General features: G+C 49.1%; 1 protein-coding gene across 1 annotated transcript in view; it reads left to right on the top strand.

Moving 5' to 3' along the window:
• The window catches only part of ADAMTS7 (ADAM metallopeptidase with thrombospondin type 1 motif 7), a 168,948-nt gene extending 146,002 nt beyond the window's left edge, over positions 1-22,946 (top strand). Inside the window, exons 20-24 of the mRNA XM_043985901.1 lie at positions 232-384; positions 751-924; positions 1,745-1,891; positions 3,189-3,348; positions 22,275-22,946. Of these exons, the coding sequence (XP_043841836.1) occupies positions 232-384; positions 751-924; positions 1,745-1,891; positions 3,189-3,348; positions 22,275-22,438 (798 nt within the window). The 3' untranslated portion in view covers positions 22,439-22,946. The remainder of the gene's footprint in view (positions 1-231; positions 385-750; positions 925-1,744; positions 1,892-3,188; positions 3,349-22,274) is intronic.
• The last annotated feature ends 354 nt before the right edge of the window (positions 22,947-23,300 follow it).

Below are 23,300 nucleotides of genomic sequence, written 5' to 3'. Positions count from 1 at the left end.
ATCCCTGCCCTCTAAGAGCTTACCTGCTAATAACAGACAAGACAAGGGTGATGTAAGAGAGCTCCAGGGCGTTCCTGATACTGATAATTCTGGGTCTCACCCACCTAGGCCTTACGACCCTAACCAGCCATGTGTGGTAGTCAATTCACTCAGCCCTGAGGGGATTGGCCCATTGTCAGGGAGTCCTGCTGGGGGGCAATGGGTACCAACCTCACTGTCCCCCTCCAACAGTGTTCCACCACCTGTGGCCTAGGGGCCATCTGGAGGCCCGTGCACTGTAGCACGGGGCGGGAGGAGGATTGTGTCGCCACCAGCAAGCCAGTACCTGCTCGTCGCTGCTACCTGAGGCCCTGCTCCACATGGCGTGTGGGCAACTGGAGCAAGGTAAGGGTCTGTCACCTTCCTACACCTCCCCCCACTCATCCACTGGGCTTCAGGGGAACCAAGTCTTTGACCTGCCCTTGTCCATGATGAGTAGCTGTCCCCCCTTGGGGAAGCTGAATGGCTGGGGTTGGGGCAGAGGGCATTTACTAGGCCCCTGCTCACAGTTATCCACACGAGTCCCGAGGGCTGGGAAGGGCAAGTGGAAGACATCTAAGATACCAAGTCCTAAGCTTGGGCCCTGAGAGGCCACCCAGCCTCCTCTTCTCCACCATGGAGGCCATGGAGAGAGGCCTGGATTTGGATGGGCTGGGAGCCGGCTGCCATCCCCTCCTGCTCTTGATGGTGTGTCTCCCCTTCCCTCCCCAGTGCTCCCGGAACTGTGGGGGTGGCTTCAGGTTTCGGGACGTGCACTGTGTAGACACCCGGGACCGCCGGCTCCTGCGCCCATTCCACTGCCAGCCCGGCCTCTTCAAGCCTCTGGGTCAGCTCTCCTGCCACGTGGACCCCTGCCTCGACTGGTACACGTCATCCTGGAGAGAGGTAAGGCTGCGGCGGATTTGCTGCCCAGGAGCCCAGGCTGTGGCTGGACAGCTCTGCTAGCAGCACAGCCCCCGCCCCCAGGCCCAGCCTCCAACTATCTTCCCTTATAGTGCCCTTTTCCTTGTGTTTGGACGTTCTTACTGGCTTATCAACCCAGCCAGGGGTCCAGGAACCCCTAGACATCTGGGTCCTTCCTCCAAAGGACAAAACTCTCCCTAATTCATTCCCTGAGGCAGAAGAGACTAAATGTAACCCCTGAAAGAGTGGGGGGGATTGGAAGAGGGTATGTTGTACAAGAACCTAAAAGGGGGCCTGTTCAGCCAACAAAGTGACTCAGTGGTGGAATTCAAGGTCCGGTGCCTGGTCTCTGAGGAAAGAAGCTATTTAGAGACAGGCATATTTTCCTGGTGCCTCTCTCTTCACCTCCGTGTGGCCAATGCCTACTGCACTTTCGCTTAAAGCTGGCCTCAACCCCAGGATCTCTCTCCCCCAAACCAGGAGGGTTCCCTCACCCCACCTGGGGCACTACCCCAGCTTCCCTCGCTTAGAATGCCTGGTCCACTGACAAGTGCTAAGATGGCTTCCAGGCTCAGGTGTCTCATGTGAGGTGGGCAGGGAGGGGATGGATGCAGGACCTGTCAGAGCTCTTTTCCAAGAGACAACGGCCTGATGTCAGGCCCCTGACGGCTCCTCCAGCCTTTACACAGAGAGCAGACCACCAGTCAGCAGTTCCTCCTGCCAGCTGCCCTCTGCTTCCCTGTGGCTCTCAGTGACCCTGAGTCCTAACTGGGAGACCTGGTGGTCTCCATTTCCCCCTCAGTGCTCCGAGTCCTGTGGAGGAGGAGAACAGGAGCGCCTGGTGACCTGCCCGGAGTTTGGCCGCTGTGAGGAGACCATGCGGCCCAACACCACCAGGCCCTGCAACACTCACCCATGTACCAAGTGGGTGGTGGGGCCCTGGGGACAGGTGAGCTGGAGCTGGTGGGGACGGCCACAGGGGAGCCCCCAGGCATTATAAAAATGAACCCTAAATGACACAGTGAGTGTAGAGGGGTGCTGCTTTTCTTCCTAGGGTGGGCTTAGAATCTGCATCCTAACTCTGTCCCTTACTGGTTATGTGACCTCAAGCAAATCAGTGAACATCTCTGGGTGTTAGTTTGCTCATCTGTAAAATGAGGGGTCCAGTTAGGGATGGTCTGAGAGCTCTTCCAACTGTAACCTCCTGTAACCCTTTGGGGGTAAAGATGTGGCACCGTCAGCCACAGCCCCTCCAGTCACACTGTACAAAAGCCCCACGTAGCCCTGAGAGGTTGGCAAGGCCCACAGTCATTGACACTCATCGAACCACGGAGGCTGCACTAGATTCCCCGCGGTTGTTGTGGGGATTGAGAGAACGTGTGTAAAGTGACCGCCATTATGACTAAGCACCTCTGGTATTTCTAGGGCTCTAAACCATCCCAAAATTACTTAGCTCCTTTGAATCTCAGTTCCCTCATCTGTAAAATGGGAATAAGACTTAACCCAGACTGTATGTGGACAGTGCTTTGGTAATGTCAATGGCAGTCATGAGCCCCAGGGGCTCCCGTCTGGAAAGGAGCCGAGGGACCCCGGCTCTCTGCACCTCTTCTAAGATGCCCGCCGGGTCCAGGTGGAGGTGTAAGCCCAGAGCTCCCATCGAAGCTCCATCGGTTCCAAGGCAGAAGCTTCTCTCACATAAGATCTGAAGCTTGATGGCTCCCAAGAGGCCATCTCATCCCACTCCCCTCACTTTGTAGGGGAAGAAACTGAGAAAGGTTAAGTGCCTTAACCAATATAGCAAGTGGACAGGTCAGGATTTGAACTCGTGACCCTTGGCTCCCAATTCCATCAGTCTTTCCAATGGAGCACACACCTCAAGAGTCCTCTTCCATCCTCTCTTCCTCCTACACGGGCCCTGGTTCCTATCAGCAGGGCAATTACAGCAGCCTTGATAGTGCAACACCAAGGCCATCTCCTCCAGGAAGTCTTCCTTGATTATTCCCATGGTTAACGGGCCTCACATGTTGCTTCATTTTACACCCTTCTCATGCCCTTATTATGTGATAAGTGTGTATTCAGTTCTAAGTATTTTTGTCTTATCCCACTACTGGACCATAAGCTCTCTGAGGGACCATGTCTTGTCTCATGTCTCCCCGGGGCCCAGAGCAATGCTCAGCACAAGGTAACTTTTTAATGCCGAATGAATGAATGAATGAGTCCTTCTTCCAACGATCTCTTTCCTCCAGTGCTCAGCCACATGTGGTGGAGGGATCCAGCGAAGGCTGGTCAAGTGTGTCAACACTAAGACCAGCCAGCCAGAAGAGGACAACAGTCTTTGTGACCATGAGGCGTGGCCTGAGAACTTCCAGAGGTGCAACCCTGAGGACTGCCCCGCCAGTGATCCAGGTGAGTGGCTTTCAGCTGCCCTGCCTCCCTGAGCTCAGGAGGCCATGGGGGAGGTGGGGTCCTCTCTTTGGTGCAGTCTGGGAAGAGAGGATGGCAGCATGAAACCTGAGTTCAAATCCTAGAGCTGCCTCCTCCTGCCTGACTGTGGGAAAATCATTTCCCCTTTCTAAAGCTCAGTTTCATCCACCTTGAAATGAGAGGGAGCTGGGCTATATGATCTAACAGCCTACATTCTGTGATCTCTCCCAGTGCTGACGTTTTGTGATGGGTGGATTTGGGGGTTTTGTTTGTTTGTTTGTTTTTTAGTGAGGCAATTGGGGTTAAGTGACTTGCCCAGGGTCACACAGCTTGTAAGTGTTATGTGTCTGAGGCTGGATTTGAACTCAGGTCCTCCTGATTCCAGGGCCAGTGCTTTATCCACTGCGCCACCTAGCTGCCCCTGGTAGATTTGGTTTTAACGTTCCTAAGGCCCTTCCAGCTCTAACCCTCTGTGTTCTAAGGACCCACCCAACTCTGACATTCTAGGTTCCAAAGTCCCCCTTTGCTCTGACATTCTAGGTTCTAAGCTTCCTCCTTGATCTGACATTCTCTGTTCTAAGGCCCCTCCCAGTTCTTATAGCCTGTGTTCCAAGGGCCCTTCCCACTTGTATATTCCATGATTCTTGTTGATCATCTATCCAATTTATCAATTATCTAGCTTGTTTGCAATGATCTTTTTATAATCTTCAATTGATTATGAGTTGGGGGTGTTTGATCACACCCCAAAAAGCTGCCCTGATCTTGGGCTGCCCTAAGCAAGGCAGCATATCTAGAATGAGGAAGACGGTGGCTTTCGTAGAGGCAGGGTCTTTAACCTTTCCTGTGTCCTTGACCTACCCCCCACTCTTGGCTATCTGGTGAAGCCCGTGGACCCCTCCTCAGAATATGGTTGGTTGCCTATTTTCATAATGGAAGGAAATGCTTAATTTCACTTAGAGTTTAGTGAAAATAAAGATTGATATTTTTTCTATCCAAATTCATGCACCTCCTGAAATCTATCTATGGAGACAACTGGATAGAGTGCTAGGTCTAGAGTCAACAAGACCAGAATTCAAGTCCTATCTCTGATAGGTATGATGGATGGATGGATGGATGGATGGATGGATGGATGGATGGATGGATGGATGGATGGATGGATGGATGGATGGATGGATGGATGGATGCATGGATGGATGGATGGATGCATGGATGGATGGATAAAAACATGATGGATAGATAGGATGGGAAGATGGATAGATGGATAGATAGATAGGATGGATCAATGGATGGATGGATAAAATATGATAGATGGATAGATGGATGGATAGTTAGATATGATAGATATGATAGATGGCAGGATGGATACATGCATACTTACATAGGTTGATGGAAAGAGAGAAAAAGAGAGGCACTATTAAAACACTGGGAATACAAATAGCAATCAAGACAGTCCCTGCCCCCAAGGAGCTTACACTCTCAAGAGGAGCTGAAAAGTGGGGGGTGGCAGGGAAGGAATCAAGGAAGGTGGAACAGTTGGCCAGGATTTGGGCTGGGTGAGAAGGCTGGCTGGCGTGGGTAATTCCTCCAGTGAAGAACCCACCCATCCAAGGAGGCCGCCATAGGCGTGGGGGCATTGCCAGTATGAGAAGGTCACTGGGTTGAGGTGGAAAGTAGTCAGGATGTCATAGGCTGAGGCAGGTTTGAATGTTTATACAGTCAGTCCATCGATGTTCTCCTCTAGTAATTTATAAATATTAAAATGGAATCATAGAAGCGCGTGATTTTGTTATGGCGCGGGTTCCTGGCCTAATGGAGAAAATGCCAGACTCAGAGTCACAAAGCCCCATGCTCAACCCCACCTCTGACAGTTTCTTGCTGTGTCACCCTAAGAAAATCAGAGTTAATCTCTGACCCATCAATGAGTCACTTCCCTATAAAATGAAGGGATTGGACTGGGCCACCTCTTAGGCCCTTCCCTTCCAGCTCTACAGACAGGCAGCTACATGCTCCATGGAGGGAATTCCCATGTTGGGAGTTGCTAGCGCAGTGATGCCACAGGGCCTTCACAGAGCATGGAAAGGCAGTGTAGAGCAATGGTGAGAACACAGGTTTCAGAGCCACAGTCCTGGCACCAACACGTTCTGTGACCCTACACCAATCACTCTGCCCCAGTGATGGGGCCTCAGCTTCCCTCCCAGGGTTGGTGTGAGGAAATGGCTCTTTCTAAACCTCAACGTTCTGTAGAAATGGGGCATTATTACTGTTATCTGTAAGTTCTGTTGAGTAGCCCCTCTCTGAGGGTGGAGGGTGGCTTCAGTCCTCACCATGCTCACATGCTGTTGGGAGGAACAACACACATGCACACAAATAAATGCAGAACAGGGGGAGGTGGGACTGACCTCATTGATCTAGGGATCCCCCTTTCACCCCAAGCTGAAACTCCCTCCGCTAATACAGATGAGCACCTTCTCCAGGATTTCCAGGATTGGTTACCTAAATCACTTAGCGGCTGCAATTTACCCAGGGGCACACAGTATGTCAGTGGTGGGACTTGAACCCAGGCCCACCTGACTCTAAGACCAGTTCTCTCTCCACTAAGTTACACCATCTCCACACATACAAAATAATCCAAGCTAATTTTCATTTGAGGGGTGGGAGAGCAGCTGGGAGGGTTCAGAAAGGCCTCAGGTCGAAGGTGACATTTGAGCTGAGCTTGGAAGGAAATTAAGAATGCCAAGAGGGGCAGCTGGGTGGTGCAGTGGAGAAAGCACCAGCCCTGGATTCAGGAGGACCCAAGTTCAAATCTGGCCTCAGACACTTGACACTTACTAGCTGTGTGACCTTGGGCAAGTCACTTAACCCTCATTGCCTCACCAAAAAGAAAAAAGGATGCCAAGAGGCAGGGGAGGCCTGGAAAATGACCTGTGTGTTATGGGGGTGCTCGGTAGGCTTATTCATAGCACTGGCTGGGCTTGAGAAGGAAGCCAGATCCTAGATGTAGCTCCAGCCTCCTGCTTTCTCTGAACCCTTTCCCAGCTCTCAACCTCAGTTTCCTTCCCTGAGGCCCCTCTGAGCTCTGTCTGCCAGCTGGGACTCTGTGTAGATCCCCCATCTAAACAGACTCCCACAATCCCCTGCATGGGGATAACTAACCTTCTTCCATGGGGTTCTGATAAATCTCAGCTAATTAGGAAGAAGTCAGAAAGCCAAGCAGACCCTGTGGCAGGCCTACCGCAGACATTACCACAACTGCACTAAGGATGGTGTGGGAAGGGAATAAACCACCACAAATTTCGTAGCCCCAGCCCCAGAGCTTTGGGGGTACAGTGCTAACAACCTTCAAATGGCCCCTTGCATTGGTAGCTCCTTGAAGGCAGGGAATGTCATCTGCCTCATTTTGTATCCCCAGGACTTAGCCCAGTGTCTATCACATAGTAGGCACTTAATAAAAGTTTGTTGACTGACCGACTGACCTGTTGGAGTCCATGCTCTGAAGAATAGCCCAAAGAGGACATTGATTTGGCTTTGGACTCTGTAGTCGCTCTTGGACATCCAGGAGCAAGGGTGGATTCAGGAAGGGCTTGGGAAACTTAAAAATTTGCCCCAGAATAAACAATGGTGTAGTGAAAAGATTGCTGGCCCAGAAGCAAAAGACCTGGGCAAAGGGGCATCAGCAGAGGACCTGGGTTCAAATCCCAGCTGCGTCATTTATGAGGACGTTATCTCTCTCAGCCTCAGTGTCCTCATCTTTACAATGGGGGTGTTAGACTAGATATCCCCTAAAGCCCCTTCTAGCTCAGAATCAGACTCTGTCAGAGAGCCCAGGATCTCTGGTCTGGACAGGCTGTTCAGCTTTTCCTAGGGATATGACTTTGGGGGAGCAATCGCTAAACTTTAGGCCTTGGTTTCCTCATCTGTAAAATGGGGGTGTTTAACTTGAGGACCTCTCTAGCTACATATCCCATGAGCCTATGTCAAGCTGAGAGCCTCTTTCTCCAAACCAGCAGACCACGCAGGGCCTCTCCTTCTGGGAGGGCAGGAAGGCTGCCCTTGGTGACTCAGTGTCTCCTGCTTACTTCAGAGGAGTGTTTTTGCCAGAACTCTTCCCCATTCCCCATCGTTCCCTGCAGCCCTCCTGGATTATTCACTGACTCCTGGCCTTATTTTATTCCTTCCTGCTTCCACGCCTTTGCTTGTGCTGTGCTTCCTTCCTGATATGCCCTCTCCCCTCATCTCCTATCCATCCATACCCTTGACCAGTACCTAGTGATCATCTCCTCTGGGAAGCTTATCCACTTCAATTTGACAAGATTTAGTGGTGCCTGCTGTGTTTTTCTGGGCCATGTGCGAGATAATGAGGCTACACAGAGATAAGGAATGACCCAGTCCCTACCCACAAGGAGCTTTTGCTCTTAGTTGAGGGGAATGGGAGAGCAGAAAATGGACAAGCACAGGCACCGGGAGAGATTCTGGAGACACAAAAGCAAACTTTCTGCCCTCAAAGAGCTTACGTTCTAAGGAGGGAGACAACATGCATATAATATCTACAAGATAATTTGGGGGAAGGCTCCAATGTGAGAACATCCATGAAGTGCTCTGCAAACTCTAAAACATCCTCTGAGTCAGTTATTGTTGGCAGAAATGCCCTTGGCTTTGGGTCTTTGGGAAGGAGTGCGTGGCTGAGTCAGGAGACTGGGACTGTGAGGACTTCCTGAGCCTCGGTTCCCCACCCCCTTATAAAATGGGACCAGTGATTCCTGCCGTGTCTGTTACACGGAGGTGCCAGGAGGCATGAGTGAGGCACTAACGGTCACCCCGTTCGGAAGGATCTCACTGGTGCCCATGCTCACGAAGTAGCGTCTGTTCTCTGGACAGCTACTTTCACGACTTGCGACCAGGCGGAGTCTCGTTTTCATCCTGGCCCTCCCTGTGTGTTGCATCCCTCCGTGCCCGAAATCCCCCGGAAGGGGCCCTTCCTGGTTAGGAACAGTCTGAGTGTCAGCTGCCCCGCCGGACAGAGCAAGGAACAGCCGTGGAAATGGATGCGGTTTCCTGGCCAGCTGGGAATCGTCCCAAGGCTCTCCGATGGCAGGAAGTCCCCAATGCCGGAAGCTGGGAGCACATGTTACAAACACATGCAGACACCCCCCCCCAAGAATACACACACAATGCAGCAGACACGTGTAGTCACACATGCACCAGGGGCATGTGCAGTGCTCACACAAAGGATGTTACCACACCCCAATACAATAAATAAGTGTATACATTTATGCACACATCTATTCAGTGTTCAATGAAACTGGACCATGTGTGGAAATACACAGGCACATGTAGCACACATATCAGTTCCTCCAGGGAAGCGGCGGTTGCATTTTTGTCTTTATCTCTTCAGTACAAAGTGCTCACTGGTTGATCGGTTGAATACATGAAGGTATATTCAACAGACACACATGCACCTGGCAGGGAGCGGGGATAAGCATTTATTAAGCTCCAATTGCATATGACTCTGAGCTAAGCGCTTTACAAATGTGATCTCATTTCATATACACGTATCAAAAAGTAGCTTCCTTTAAGTCCCAACTAAAATCCCGTCTTCTCCAGGAAGTCTTTCCCAACCCTCTTAATTCTAGTGCCTTTTGCCTTCCCTCTCGGAATTCCTTTCTGTGCTTTTACCTCTTTGTTCACTTGTTGGCTTCTCCCTTAGACTGTAAACTCCTTGAGGGGAAGGACTGTCTTTTACCTCTTTTTTTTTTTAATATATCCCCAGTGCTTAGCAAGCACTTACTAAGTATTGATCCACTGATGTGTACACACAAGCCCATGCACACACGCTTTGCCTGACTACACAGTGGACAAGACTAAGGAAGGCTTGGCCATCAATGAGGGGGTTGGCTAACCAGTAACCCAGTGAGGTCCCCTAGTGATGGAAGACCAAGACTCACTGAGGAGTTCACCTTTCCCCTCACTCTGTCTATGCTGCGGCCCCACCCCACCACCTGTAGCTGTTCTCAACCTCCTTCTCCCCCATTCCCAGGAGGTCACCCCTGGGTGTGGATAAAGGCTTTGGCTGCGGAGGCATGAGACCAATCTCTAGCCCCTGCTCCAGGTCAGGCAGGATGTGAGAGCTAGAAGAGGCCGTAGGAGATCAGGCAGAGTCCTGGATTTGAATTCTGCTTCATAAACATGTTAGCTGTGTGATTTTAAGTCAAAACACGGGCTCTCTGGGCTTAGAAATGGGGCCTTGGGCACTTTGTGAGGGAAAGCCCAGAAAACCAGAGGAAAGCACCGTTCATGCCCTGATGCTCTCGGGCACGTGTTGGGCTCCCCCTCCACCTGGCCGGGAGGAGACAGCTGGCAGGGGAGTACTGGCCAAGCTAAAGCCAGCCACTCCCTGCCAGGACAAACAACGGAGCAAACATCTGGCAGCCAGAGAGTGGACGAGAATGACCTTCCCCAGTCTTTCCGCTGCAGGCTGTCCCCAGGCCCCTGCCCGGTCCTCTCCCTGCCACCCATGTCCAGAGGCTCTTTGGGCTCTCAGGGTTCAGAGGAACCTCTGGGATAGCCGGGTGGCACTTCACCTGCGCTTCCTGGTATTCACAAGGTCTCAGAGCTGCAAGGGCCCCAGAGAAGAGGGACACGTGCCAGGGGGAGACCTGGGATCAACTCTTGGCTTACTGCTGGCGAGTCACTTTGCCGGGCCTCAGTTTCTTCTGCTGTAAAATGAGGGGCTTGGACTATTCAGAGAAGCATAAGATCATAGACATAGAGCCAAAGGAAATGTAGAGTCCACTCGGTCCAAGCCATTCATTTTACAGATGGGGAAACTGAGTCCCAGAGAGGGTGAGTGACCACTCAGACCCCTCTTTTTATAAGAGGCCTCCCAGCTCCCCATCACTGCTAATGCCTTCCCAATGGGCTTTCCTCCCATTTATGCTGCATATGTCTTGCACGGACTGGGTGGGTCGAGTCTTATCTTCCCTATGAGAATGTGAGTTCCTTGAGGGGCAGGGACCATGCTTTTGCCTCTCTCCCTATCCCCAGCTAACATAGTAGGTGCTTCCTGAATACTTGTCCATGGATTGATTGCCTGAGTTATGCAGCTGGGAGTCAGAATGTGAATACAGGTACTCGCACTCCTCTAGGTAGGAGAGACCTCAGGTGTCACTTAGTCTAACACCATTGCCAAGATCTCTCCACTCCCACCCCAGTCCTTTTGACAACATCCCCTACCAGATAGTAATCCATCTTTTGTTTGAATACTTCCAGGGATGGTGAACTCATTACCCCATGGGGTAAGCTAACCCCACTGCTGGATATTTCTCATTATAGAAGGTTTGTTCTTTTGATAACGACATCTGCTTTTACATGTAACTTCTACTCTTTGATCCAAGGGCTACCTGATGGAACTATAAAGAATGAGTTTACTCTCTCATCATCATAACCATTGTTCAGGGATACAAAGGCAAGTGTCTTCTTTGAAGGGAAGTTGCTTCAGTGGCTCCTCATCTGGGCTGGTTTCCAAACATAACCTTCTTGGATGCCCTGCCCATGATACTCTCCACCTTAGAGTGGCTAGCGCACAGTAGGTGCATCCACATGGAGCCAGCCTCCTGGACACCATGGCCGTGTTCCATAGGGTCATAGCCTAGACTAACCTTCTCATTTTACAGATGAGGAAACAGGCCTGCAAAGAGGAAGGGGCTTAGGAGCAAAGATCTAAAGGCGGAGTTGACCTCAGAGACCCTCTAACCCCCTCCTCTCATTTTATAGCTAGGTCCATGTGACTTGGCCAAGGTCACATAGGCAGTAAGCATCATGGGCAGGATCTGACCCCAAGTCCTCTGACCCCTCCCCCCAAGTCACAGCAATTGTGGGTGAGACAGCAGAGTACACTCTTGGCTCGTGTTAGATCCACAATCCACTAATACTCCCAGGCCAGAGCAGACCTTTTTAACCTGAGACTGGCCAAGCCCAGCTTTTCCCATCCTGTCCTTGAGCGATCGGCTTTCTGAAGGCCAGGGCTGTTCCCGGGAATCCAGGGTGGGGGCCAGAGGTCCTGGGTTTCGTCCTCTCGTCTTACTCCCTCGCCGCCAAGCAAAGCGCGCTTGTGTTTATAAGACCTGTGGCAGGAAGTTTCTTTTTCTCGGCTCTACCGTGACCCACTGGCTTTGCAATAATAACGATGATGATGGTAACTGACAGTTATGTGGCATTTTAAGGTTTTCAAAGCACTTTATAACCATCTCATTTGATTCTCACAACGATCCCGTAGCGATCAGAGTCAGAACAATAATCCCTCTGTTCTGTTACAAAAAGCAGCCATTTAATCCAATTGTCCACAGGACATTAAATATAAAAGAATTGTAGCAAGATGGTGCCCGGTTCCAAGACCATTTCTAACTGAAGTCCTGTCAAAAACGATTCACAGAGAGGGGCAGCTAGGTGATGCAGTGGATAAAGCACCAGCCCTGGATTCAGGAGGACCTGAGTTCAAATCCAGCCTCAGACACTTGACACTTACTAGCTGTGTGACCCTGGGCAAGTCACTTAACCGTCATTGCCCCACCAAAAACAAAAACAAAGCAATTCACAGAATGGGACAGTAATAAGAACAACACTAACAGCTTGGCCTTCCCATGCTGGTGTGCAGATACAAAGGATTTTATACCCATGTCATGTAGTCCACTTTATATCCTCATTGAACACTTGTCACCTTTTGGATATTGGGGAGAAAGTGTTTAACCTTCCCCGGCCTCACCTGCAAAATGAGGGGCTTCAGAAACTTCTTCTAGTTATAATTTGTAACCCTCCCAACCCCAACCCTATGATCTAGGGAGCTCATGTATTTTCCCCATTTTGCAGAAACTGAGCAAAATGCTATAGAGGAGTGGCATGTTGGAACACTCACTGGATTTGGGGGTCAGAAGGTTTGGGTTTGAGTCTCAACTCTGCTTCTTACTTGTTGTGTGACCTTAGATCGCTCGGCCTGTTTCCCCACTGGAAAGATGAGTGTTTCTGAGGCATCATCCCTCTCTAATACCTAGGAAGTACCGTGGCTGGAGTGCTGGACCTAGAGCGAAGAAGACTTGAGTTCAAATCTGGCCTCAGATATTAATAGCTGTGTGAGCCTGGGCAAGTCATTTAACCTCAGTTTGCCTCAGTTTCCTCATCTGCAAAAATGAGGATAAGGATTTCACCCACTCAGAAAGGTTGTGAAGATCAAGCGAGAGAGTATTTGTAAAGTGTTCTCTAAACGTTAGCTATTATTACATTTATTCTGGGTCACACAGAGAGCAATTGAAACAGCTGGGAAGGACAGGATCATTGAAACTCTCCTCTGTGGGAAGCCTAGGGAGGAAGTGAGAGAGAGATCTTTGGAGGGGGTGTGGAGGCAGTCTGATGTTGTTTTCCCAACACATTAAACGGGCTGGGAAGGTAAACTATTTCTCTAGATTAACCCCCTGGGTTGAAGGGGGTCACTTGTAGGAAAAGGGAGTGAAGGGAAGGGTGGAAATGTCAGGCAAAGAATGCATCATATTAAGGAGACTGCAGCAAGGAGAGCTGGGAAAGTCACCTCTGGCTGAGATAGGTTACAGCTGGAAGAACTCGAGGAATCCTCAGGATGTAGAACCTTCGACGGGGCCTCTTAGAGAGCCGAAGGGAGCCTTAGAACACAGAGTATCCCATCCGTCAGGATCCTTCGTGGTCATCCAGTCCTACCCCCTCATTTTACAGAGAAGGAAACTGAGGCCCATCAAGGTATTGCCCAAGTAGAGAAGAGTTTCAGAGGTGGGATTTGAACCCAGGGTCTCTGACTGTGGAGCCCTTGTTGCCCTTTTCTGCGTGTCCTGGCTGCCTAGTTTGCCCATCCCGGGTCCCAGTTGGACCTCCGAGTGAGGCTGGCTTTGCGAGTGTTGTTGGCCTGGCCAGGCCAGGCCCCTTCTGTCTAGGAGGAGAAGGGTCCAAAGACTCACCTGATGCCTCTGGGTAGTGCTAGGCAGGGTCACTTGGAACCGCTTTATGCCAAAGCTTCTTTTGTCTATCAGAGCAGGGCCAGCCCCTGTCATGGTGGGAGTGGGAGGGGGCAGGTAGAGAGGGATTCCTAGGGTAGCATCCCAACAGCTAAGTGACGCAGGTGCTGCAGTAGTCTGAAGGACCTGGATTCGAATCCCAGCTCCACTGTTCTTTGACCTTGGGAAGTCATTGAACATCTCTGGGGCTTGGAATCAGGTTGGACTGGATGACCTCCAAGGTTCTCTCCAACTTAACCCCGGCCCAAAGGGGCTGAGGAGCCCTAATGTTGTATGTTTTCCAAACTCTTCTGATCGGGGTGGGGGTGGGAATGATTCAATTACTGAAGGAGGAACTCTTCCCTGTCCTGGTGTTAGGGACCCCTCAGGCTGTCTGGGGAAGCCCAGAGACAGGCTTCTCAGCATCATGTTTTGTTTTATTTTATTTTATTTTATTTTTTGTGGGGCAATGAGGGTTAAGTGACTTGCCCAGGGTCATACAGCTAGTAAGTGTCAAGTGTCTGAGGCCAGATTTGAACTCAGGTCCTCCTGAATCCAGGGCCAGTGCTTTATCCACTCTGCCACCTAGCTGCCCACAACATTGTTTTTTATGCATCAAATAAATTCCATAAGTATTCAAAGTAAACCAATTATACTGAAATACAATTTTCAAAGTATTTTTACAAAACAAGCTATAAACAGATATGCAGGCTCCAGGTTACGAACCTGGCTAAAGGAATGAGGAAGAAGGGCCCCTCCTCGCTTCTCCCTTTTCACATCCCTCCCAATGGTTTTCCTTGGCTGGGCTCCCCAAGGGTGGCCACTGGGCCTGTTCTTCTTGCTCCCTACTCCCCCACTTTCTCCCCCTTTGCATGCCCCACCCCCACCCTGTGACTTCCCACGGCCACAGGCCCAGACTCCCAACAGGGCTCAGCAAGGTCTGGTCTCCCCATCATCTGGGCTCCATCACACCAGCCCTGCCCCACCCCACTTCCCTTCCTCCTTCCCACTCCTCCTGGGTGGTCAAGTTCTCCAGGCGAGGAGTGGAGGGGGCTCCCCAGCCGGCAGGCAGAAAGGGAAGGATGGTCCCCGGCAGCTGAACAAAGCCCGGCCTCGTGTGCTTTCCCAGGGATCCCTGAGTTCAGGCACACACCGATGCTGGAGAGAGGGAGAGAAGCATGGGAGAGGTCAGTGGGTGGGAGACAGATGAAAGGCAGTCTGGGAAGTGACTCATCTTCTTGAGTTCAAATCATGCCTCAGACACCTACTAGCTGTGTGACCTTGGGAAAGTCACTTCACCCTGTTTGCTTCGGTTTCCTCATCTGTAAAATGAGCTGGAGAAAGAAATGGCAAATCACTCCAGTATCTCTGCTGAGAAAACCCCAAATAGAGTCATGGAGAGTTGGACGCTACTTGGGGGGAAAATGACTCAACAACAACAATAATAATAACAACAAAGATAGAGACTAGAGGCCATGAGACCAATTACAAGACTTGCAATCAATTGTCCAGGCAATAGGTGATAGAGAAGGGATCGGACATTGTGGAGGTGGAATTAACAAGAGTTAGACAGTAGAGGAAAAAGAGGAAGGAGCCAAAGACAGTTCTGAAGTTTCAAACCCCGGTGACTGGAAGGATGGTAGTGCCCTGGAAAGGAATCAGGAAGGGACAAAAAAGAGACTCAGTGTCCCTTGTTCACTGGGATGTTTTTGAAGGTCACTGACAATTACACAGTCTGTTCCTTTCAGTATTCTGGACATAGTTTTTCCAGGCCCAGTGATGTAACCTCTTTGGAGATAATTAGGCGATCTCTTCTCATGAATGAATGAAATGAAATGAGAGTTGGGTAGTTCTGCTTTTTTCCATTGTCCATTTGCACATTTCCATCTGCCCCAAGCAACAGTCCTATCCCTAGGGTGAGCTTCTTGTCATCAGCCTCTGTCCATTCTGAGCTTCAACCCTCCTAACGGTATCTTTACCTTCTTGAGGTCCAGACTGTTTTTGCCTTCCTTTGTATTTTGTATGTCCAGTGCTTAGCACAGTGTCTAGGATTGATCATCCTTACAGGCAGTACTGTTAGGAAGTGCCGCTTTTGTATTTGTCCTGTTACCTGCACTTACTTTTTTTTTTTTTTTTAGTGAGGCAATTGGGGTTAAGTGACTTGCCCAGGGTCACACAGCTAGTAAGTGTTAAGTGTCTGAGGCCGGATTTGAACTCAGGTACTCCTTACTCCAGGGCCGGTGCTCTATCCACTGCGCCACCTAGCTGCCCCTCTGCCCTTACTTTTGAACCTCTTATCTTAGGAATCTTATGCACCTCTTTTTCTCTGCTTTTGTTAAAGTAACAGTCACTAAATTTTACTTTTTTAACAAGTATTTGTTTTCTTTATATCCCACTTCCCTCCCAAATTGAAAAAAAAATAAACAAAAACAAAAACGAAAATTAAAAAAAAAAAACTTGCAACAAATAGTCATAGTCAAACAAAACACATTCCCGTGTTGGCCAGGTCCAAAAATCTGTCTCCTTCTGCATTTTGAATCCATCACCTCTCATGGACACGTCTTTTAAAAATCTGAGTCTGGGGGCAGGTAGGTGGCGCAGTGGATAAAGCACCAGCCCTGGATTCAGGAGGGCCTGAGTTCTAATCTGACCTCAGACCCTTGACACTTACTAGCTGTGTGACCTGGGCAAGTCACCTAACACTCATTGTTCCACCCCCCAAAAAAAATCTGAGTCCACTAGCCTTCTTTCACCCCCTTTTCATAAGCATCAGCATGTATTTGTATCATTAGGATTTTGTTCTGGAGAGCTTCCCACCCCTCCTGGGCTGATTTCCCTTGCAGAACTTTGGACTCTTCTCAAATCTAGGGTGTGTAGCAGATTCTGCCCAGCTTCCCTGCCCTTCTTTCTTCTGAATTTGAAGACAGTGTGGTCAATTCCTCCCAAGATTCCCATCATGTCTACTTCAGTTCCTACTTGTTGGTCAGAATGGCATTTCCTCTTCCCAGTGCCTCCACCCTTTGAGAAGTAAAACAATCATTATGGGGCCCAACTGCCCTGATTTCAAGGGAGCTTCAGAAAGTATCGAGGTATTAAAGTTCGGTATAAATGTGTAATCTGGTCCTCCCTCATCGCTACTATAAATTGATAGCAATATTTATACAGCACTTTAAATATGCCCCATAGGTGGTATCACTATTCTCATTTTACAGTTGAGGAAACCAAGGGTAAGGATCGAAAACAGAATTTGAACTCAGGTCTTCCTGACTCCAAACTCAGTGCTCTACCCACTACACCACCATGCCCAGTTTGTAATCTGTTTTAGGGATAAAGGACCTCCATGACCATCCAATCCATTCCAACCTATACTTGAATAAGACTCCTTACCCACTACAGAATGAGCTGGAGGCCCATTGACATATTGGAAGCTTGTCTTGGAACACATTTCAGTGGCTCAGTGTCCTACCTAGAATGTAACACCGAGATATGGTCCAACCAGGGCAAGACAAGTCGACAAGCAGTTTTGAAGCACCTACTATGTACCAGGCACTATGCTAAGCCCCTGGGATACAAAAAGAGGCAAAAGACAGTCCCTGCCCTCAAGGAGTTTTCAATCTAATGGCACACAGTAGGCATTTATAAATGCTCATTGATTGGGTTTTTTAAACATAGCCCAAGATTGAATTACCTTTTGGGGGGGGGGGGCAATGCGGGTTAAGTGAGTTGACCAGGGTCACACAGCTAGTAAGTATCTGAGGCTAGATTTGAACTCAGAGCCTCCTGGATCCAGGGCCAGTGTTTTATTCACTGCGCCACCTAGCTCCCCCCGAATTACCTTTTTGAGCCACTCTATCACAGTGTTGACTCACAATGATCTTGTTGTCCTCTAATACCCCCCAAATCTTTTTCTGACAAATTCCTGAGCTGTTGCTTCTTCCTTTCCAGATGCTTTTTAGTATATTTCTGGGACACCGTCCCTCTTGTTTCTCACTCCTTATATTCTCTCCCTATACTTTCTTCCCCAGTTCTGGGATTTTTTACGTAAGTTTTTCTTTTCAAAATCCAGTGCTCTGCCACCCTTTCATGTATTCTGTTCCCTCTCTTATCTTTGCCTTTTTATCTCTAACATCTGACATATGGGTGATTATTAATAAATGACTGCTGATTGATTGACTCTGAATTATGTACAGCTTTCCAGAGTCTTAGTACAGTCCTGACTTTCCCACCATTCATTCAAACCCTCACATGCAGATCTCACTATAAGGTACACCATCCTTTAAAAGGCTCTTTTTAGGGGCAGCTAGGTGGCGCAGTGGATAAAGCACCAGCCCTGAATTCAGGAGGACCTGAGTTCAAATCTGGTCTCAGACACTTGACACTTACTAGCTCTGTGACCCTGGGCAAGTCACTTAACCCTCATTGCCCTGAAAGAAAAGAAAAGGCCCTTTCTATCATTAAACAGCTCCGCATGAGGAAGGCCTATAAGAACCAGCCCCATCTGTCACCCTATTTCTCACATGTGTTTTGTAGATATCAGAAGCCATGGGCTTTGTTACTGACCCTTTTCTAGGGTAATATTATTCTTCCTGTTTTACCTGCCACCATCTGTGCTATCTTCTCATAACTATTTGTAGAGAGGCTTGTCCTCCCCCACCCTTTTCGGTGTGAGGTTCTCAGGATCAGTTCTGCCAGATTCCAAGTCAATATGTTTTTACCGCTCCTTATTAAGTGCACTCCATCCCTGGCCAAGATCCTGTCGTTCCTGCCTTTTCAGCCGTGCTCCGGGGATCCAAATTCCATTCTCAGACTCCATCTTCTTAACCAGTTGTTCACTTTTCAAATCTCCCTCTTTCCCGAAGCCTTTGCCTTCAGGCAGAGGGTCGAGGTGGGATTCTCGTCCCTGCGGCTGGCTGTACCCCCTGAACCCAGGGCCGTGTACTCCCATTTTAGTAATGATGATGATAATAACCACCACATATAGCGCTTCCTATGTGCCACGCACCGTGTTATGTATTTTTAGAACTATTGTCTCATCTGATCCTCACAACAACGCTGGGAGGTAGGTGCTATCATTATTATCCCCATCTTACAGTTGGGGAAACTTGGCCAAGCAGAGGTTAAGTGACTCGCCCAGGGCCACAAAGTTAGTAAATGTCTAAGGACAGATTTGAACTTGGGTCTTTTTGATTCCAGGCCTGGGGCTCTATCTTCTTTACCACCTAGGTGCCTCTAATACATGGTAAGTGCTGTTATGAAATAAGATTAGAGAAGGTGGGTGGGAATCAGACTTTGGAGGGCCTTGAGTGCCAAGCTAAAAAAAGACTGTGGTCCAAAGTTATAGATGGTGTGAGACGGGTTAAAAGTGAGGACATTTAAACTAAGAGTCATATAACCAGGGGCTAGTAAGGCAAGAGTCTCATGTCATACATTCAAACAGCTGTGCAGAATAATGTTAACACCTAGAATCAGAAAGACCTGAGTTCAAATCCTGCCCCAGACACTTCCTAACTGTGCAACCCTGGGCAAGTCACTTAAACTCTCTTGGCCTCAGTTTCCTCCTCTGTCAAATGGGGTCAACAGTGCCTCCCTACCCCCACAGAGATAACATATAAAACCCTTTGCAAACCTTAAAGTTCCATATAAATGTGTAATCTGGTCCTCTTTTTCACAAATGGATGCCCGAGAGCATGCATGCACCCCCTCACACACACACACACACACACACACACACACACACACACACACACACGGGCAGGGGGAGGGGCACATCGTTGTGATGACAACATCTGGCACATGTGGAGAAGCAGGGCCTCGTTGGGCTCTTTATCATTCCCCCCCACCAGGCACAGCCAGGGCTTCGAGCCCCAGACGAGGTGTGTCAGGCCTGGCAGCAACAGGGGCTTTTCCATATGTGTCATCACTCCCCACAGCTGGGTCTCCACCACTGCCAAGAAAAGTCTGTATGAACAAACAAGGCAGACGCCGAAGGACGAACCCTGGGAGCAGGGGAATGGGTTTTTATTTTCCATCTTAAACAAAGGAAAGGACTCACAGACCAGCAGCGCTGGAGAGGATCTAAGAGACAATTAGTCCAGCCACGTCATTTTCCTGAGGAGGAAACCTAGGCACAGAGAGCACAAGAGTCACACAGCGAGTGTCAGAATCAGCTATAAATATTTTTGTACATGTGGGTCCCTTTCCCCCCTCCATGATTTCTTTGGGAAAAAGACCTAAAAGTGGAATTGCTGGGTCAAAGGGTATGCACAGCCTTATCGCCCTTTGGGCATAATTCCAAATTGCTCTCCAGAATGGTTGGATCAGTTCACAGCTCCACCAACAATGAATTAGTGTTCCAATTTTCCCACAGCTTCTCCAACATTTATTATCTTCTTTTTCTTCTTTTTTTGTCATTTTAGCCAATCTGATAGGTGTCAGGTGGTACCTCAGAATTAATTTGCATCTCTCTAATCATTAGAGATTTAGAGCATTTTTTCATATGGGAATAGATAGCTTTGGTTTCTTCATCAGAAAACTGCCTGTTCATATCCTTTGACCATTTCTCAATTGGGGAATGACTTGGATTCTTATAAATTTGATTTAGTTCCCTATATATTTTAGAGATGAGGCCTTTATCAGAAGTACTGGCCTCAAAAATTGTTTCCCAGCTTTCTGCCTCCCTTCTAATTTTGGATGCATTGCTTCTGTTTGTACAGAAATTTTTTAATTTAATATAATCAAAATCATCCATTTTGCATTTTATAATATACTCTATCTCTCGTTTGGTCAAAAACTGTTTTCCTTTCCAAAGATCTGATAGGTAGACTATTCCTTTCTCTCCTAATTTACCTATGGTATCACCTCTTATGTCTAAATCGTGTATCCATTTTGACCTTATTTTAGTATAAGGTTGACAAAGGCTTTTAAGAAATGTTAAAAAAAAAAAAAAGAATCCGTCTAGAATGTTCCCCATCTCTCTGTTGTTGTTGAATTGTGTCTGACTACAAGACTTCATGGACGTTTTGGTTACGTGACTTGCCTTGGGCCAGATTTGAACTCAGATCTTCCTGAAGGCAAGCCCGGTGCTCTATACACTGTACCACCTGGCTGCCCCCTACATCTCCTAGAAACTATGTTACTGACAAGTTGTGGAAGAGATGGTCTGATGGAAGAAATCGAGTTGAGCTGCATGTCATCCATTTCACTCCTCTTTGCATATTCAGGTGAGGGATAAAGGGAAAGACTTTGTGAGTGCGCTGCCCAGAAATTTAACTGTGGAAGAGGTCAGAGAAGGGCCTAAGAGAGAGAAAGGAGGGGTCTTCACTTAATAATGATAATTAGCATCATATCATGATTTAAGATTTGCAAAGTACTTTGCACATTTCATCTCCCTCTATCCTCCCCAAAGCCCTGTGAGGTAGGTGCTATTATTACCCCCATTTTGCTTCCCCATCTGTAAAATGGGACAATGATCTTTTCTACCTGCCTAGTGGTCATTTCAATAGCATCAGGCTTCTCATGGGAGAAGGGCCCCCCCCCAAATTCTCTCCTTCTCCTGAGAGTCTTCTATGGGTGGGTTGCAGCCCCCTGTTCCTTTGCACAGAACTGAGCTGCTCTATAGCTGTGGCTGACTGAAGGAAGGGGTTGGGAGTCCCGCGCTCCAATGCTGCCCTGGTCTTTACAAATCCATCTCTTCTCCATTACCTTATTTCTTCCTCGTGTTCTCCGAGGCAGCTCCGACACTCCCTGTTCGATAGAAAACTACAGAGGGATGGGGTGGGGGAGGACAAGGATGGGTGCATGGCCCCCAGGAATCCTTGCTGAAATCCCCCTTCATCATCACCCACAACCCTCCCCTAGCCCAGGTGCAGAGAGCCTCCCAACCCTTCCCTCCTCTCATCCAGCCTCAAAACAGCTCCAGAATGTAGGGAAACTCGCCTAGAACAGTTGGGCGATTGGTCTCCCAGCTGAGTCATGGCACACAGGTGGGTTTGTGTTCCCGACTTAGCACCCAGCGCTCCTTCCACTAGACACGTCCCGCCCCAGTGTTGAACAGGGGGAGGCTGGCAGAATCAGCAGGAGAATGAACCCAGACAAGCCAACTCCCAGCTCACTCATGCTCCATAGCAATCGATCAATCAGTAAGCATTTCTTAAGGGCCTACTATGCACCAGCACCTGCTGCTGATAGGACACAAATCAAGCAGCCTCTGCCTTCAAGGGTCTTATATTTTACCATGGATCCAACATATAAATTAGGAATTATTGATTCATATAAGCGTGTATGTATATACACACACTGAAAGCAAGGTAAATGGGGAGGGGGGACTCACTAGTAGCTGGAAGGACCAGGAAAGGCTTCATTCAGGGAGAAGGGGACACCCAAGAAGAGTTTTGAAGGAAACAAGGGATACTAACAGAGATGAAGTGGGAGGGCATGCCAGGCATGGAGCACAGCCCGTGCAAAGGCATGGAGATAGGAGATAAAGTTTTGTGTATGAAGAACAACCAGAGGGGAGTGTGGGTGGATCACAGATCATGGGCAGGAGAATAATACGTAACATCACAGGAGGCTTTGAAAGCTGAAACAAGATTCCATTTGACTCTACAGTTAATAGAGAACGAGCAGAATTTATCGAGTAAGGGAGTGATGTGGTCAGACCAAAAACCCATTGATGAACTTTCCTTACGTCAGATGAACTAAATTAAATCTTTCCTCTGCCCACGCCACAAGGTCCACCTGCACCTGGGGACATGGCAGGAGTGAGCATGGCTGTGCCCAGGTCTGTACCTGCATATACAAGACGTGCTCTGATCCTGAATTAGACTGGGCGCATCTCTCAGTTGGGGACCTGTTCCTCCAAACCCCCCCTCACCCGTGCTCTCCCCATTTCCTCTGCAGATCTTGACTGTGACCGGGACCGTCTCACTTTTAGCTTCTGTGAGACCCTTCACTTCCTGGGCAGATGCCACCTACCCACTGTCAGGGCCCAGTGCTGCAAGACCTGCCTCCAGGACAGTCATGGTTCTCGGGACCGGGGCAACGAGCGGGCGTCACGTCGGTGAGCTAGCTGCGCCCCCTCCTTTGGAGGGGCCTTCAGCAGATATGAGGAAGCAACTGTTCCCTCCCCTTGGGCCTTTGCCCACTTCGAGGGGCGGCACAGAGGGCCTGCCCTGGAATGAGGGACTCGCGGTGCTCATCACAACCCAGGGAAGACTTTGCAGTTGTGACAATTATTGTTATTTTTAATAATATTATATAATTATTATTATTTTAAAAGCACCCCCCCCGGGGTGAACCATTCCACAGCTGAGAAGGATGTGGCCTTACCTCATAACCCACTTCCCTGGGGAGAGCCTTCCCCACAGAGACCACGAGGCATCCCCCTCATCTCAACCCTTCCACTCACTCACTTGCCCTCAATGGTGCTAACCCTGCAGGCCCTCCTGCTCCGTCTCACCTGGACCCACAGTGGCCAGACACACCTCTGCTTCTGGGGAATGGAGGGAGGCTCCTTTTTCCCCCTCTCCCCCCAAAAAGTTTTTAATTTTTTATTCTAATGAAGGTTCAAGGAACCCCCACTTTTGTATCATAAATAAATATCTATCATTCCAAAGATAGGTTTTCTCTTTGCTTATTTGGGGTGGGAGGGAATGAGGAAGGGAGGGGTGGAGCTGAGAGAAGGTCCAAGTTGGGTATGGCCCTGGGGTCAGCTGACTGCGAAGTGGACCCCCTTGGACTAGCACCACAAAGTGAACCGGTCAAGAGGGGCAGGGCTGGGTGTTAGACAAAGGAGACCATGCTAAAAGCCCGTAATTGTTGTCAGTAGCACTCCTGCCCCTTGGCAGCCCAGATGCAAAGCGCCTCCCATCTCTTCTCTCATCTGAGCCCCAAAACAGCCCCAGAAGGTACACTTGCTTTTCCTCA

Source organism: Dromiciops gliroides, chromosome 2 (genome assembly GCF_019393635.1).
Source record: "Dromiciops gliroides isolate mDroGli1 chromosome 2, mDroGli1.pri, whole genome shotgun sequence".
NCBI classification, from domain to species: Eukaryota; Metazoa; Chordata; class Mammalia; order Microbiotheria; family Microbiotheriidae; genus Dromiciops; species Dromiciops gliroides.
Note: the sequence above shows the minus strand (reverse complement) of the source record. Positions and strands in the feature narration are given on the sequence as shown.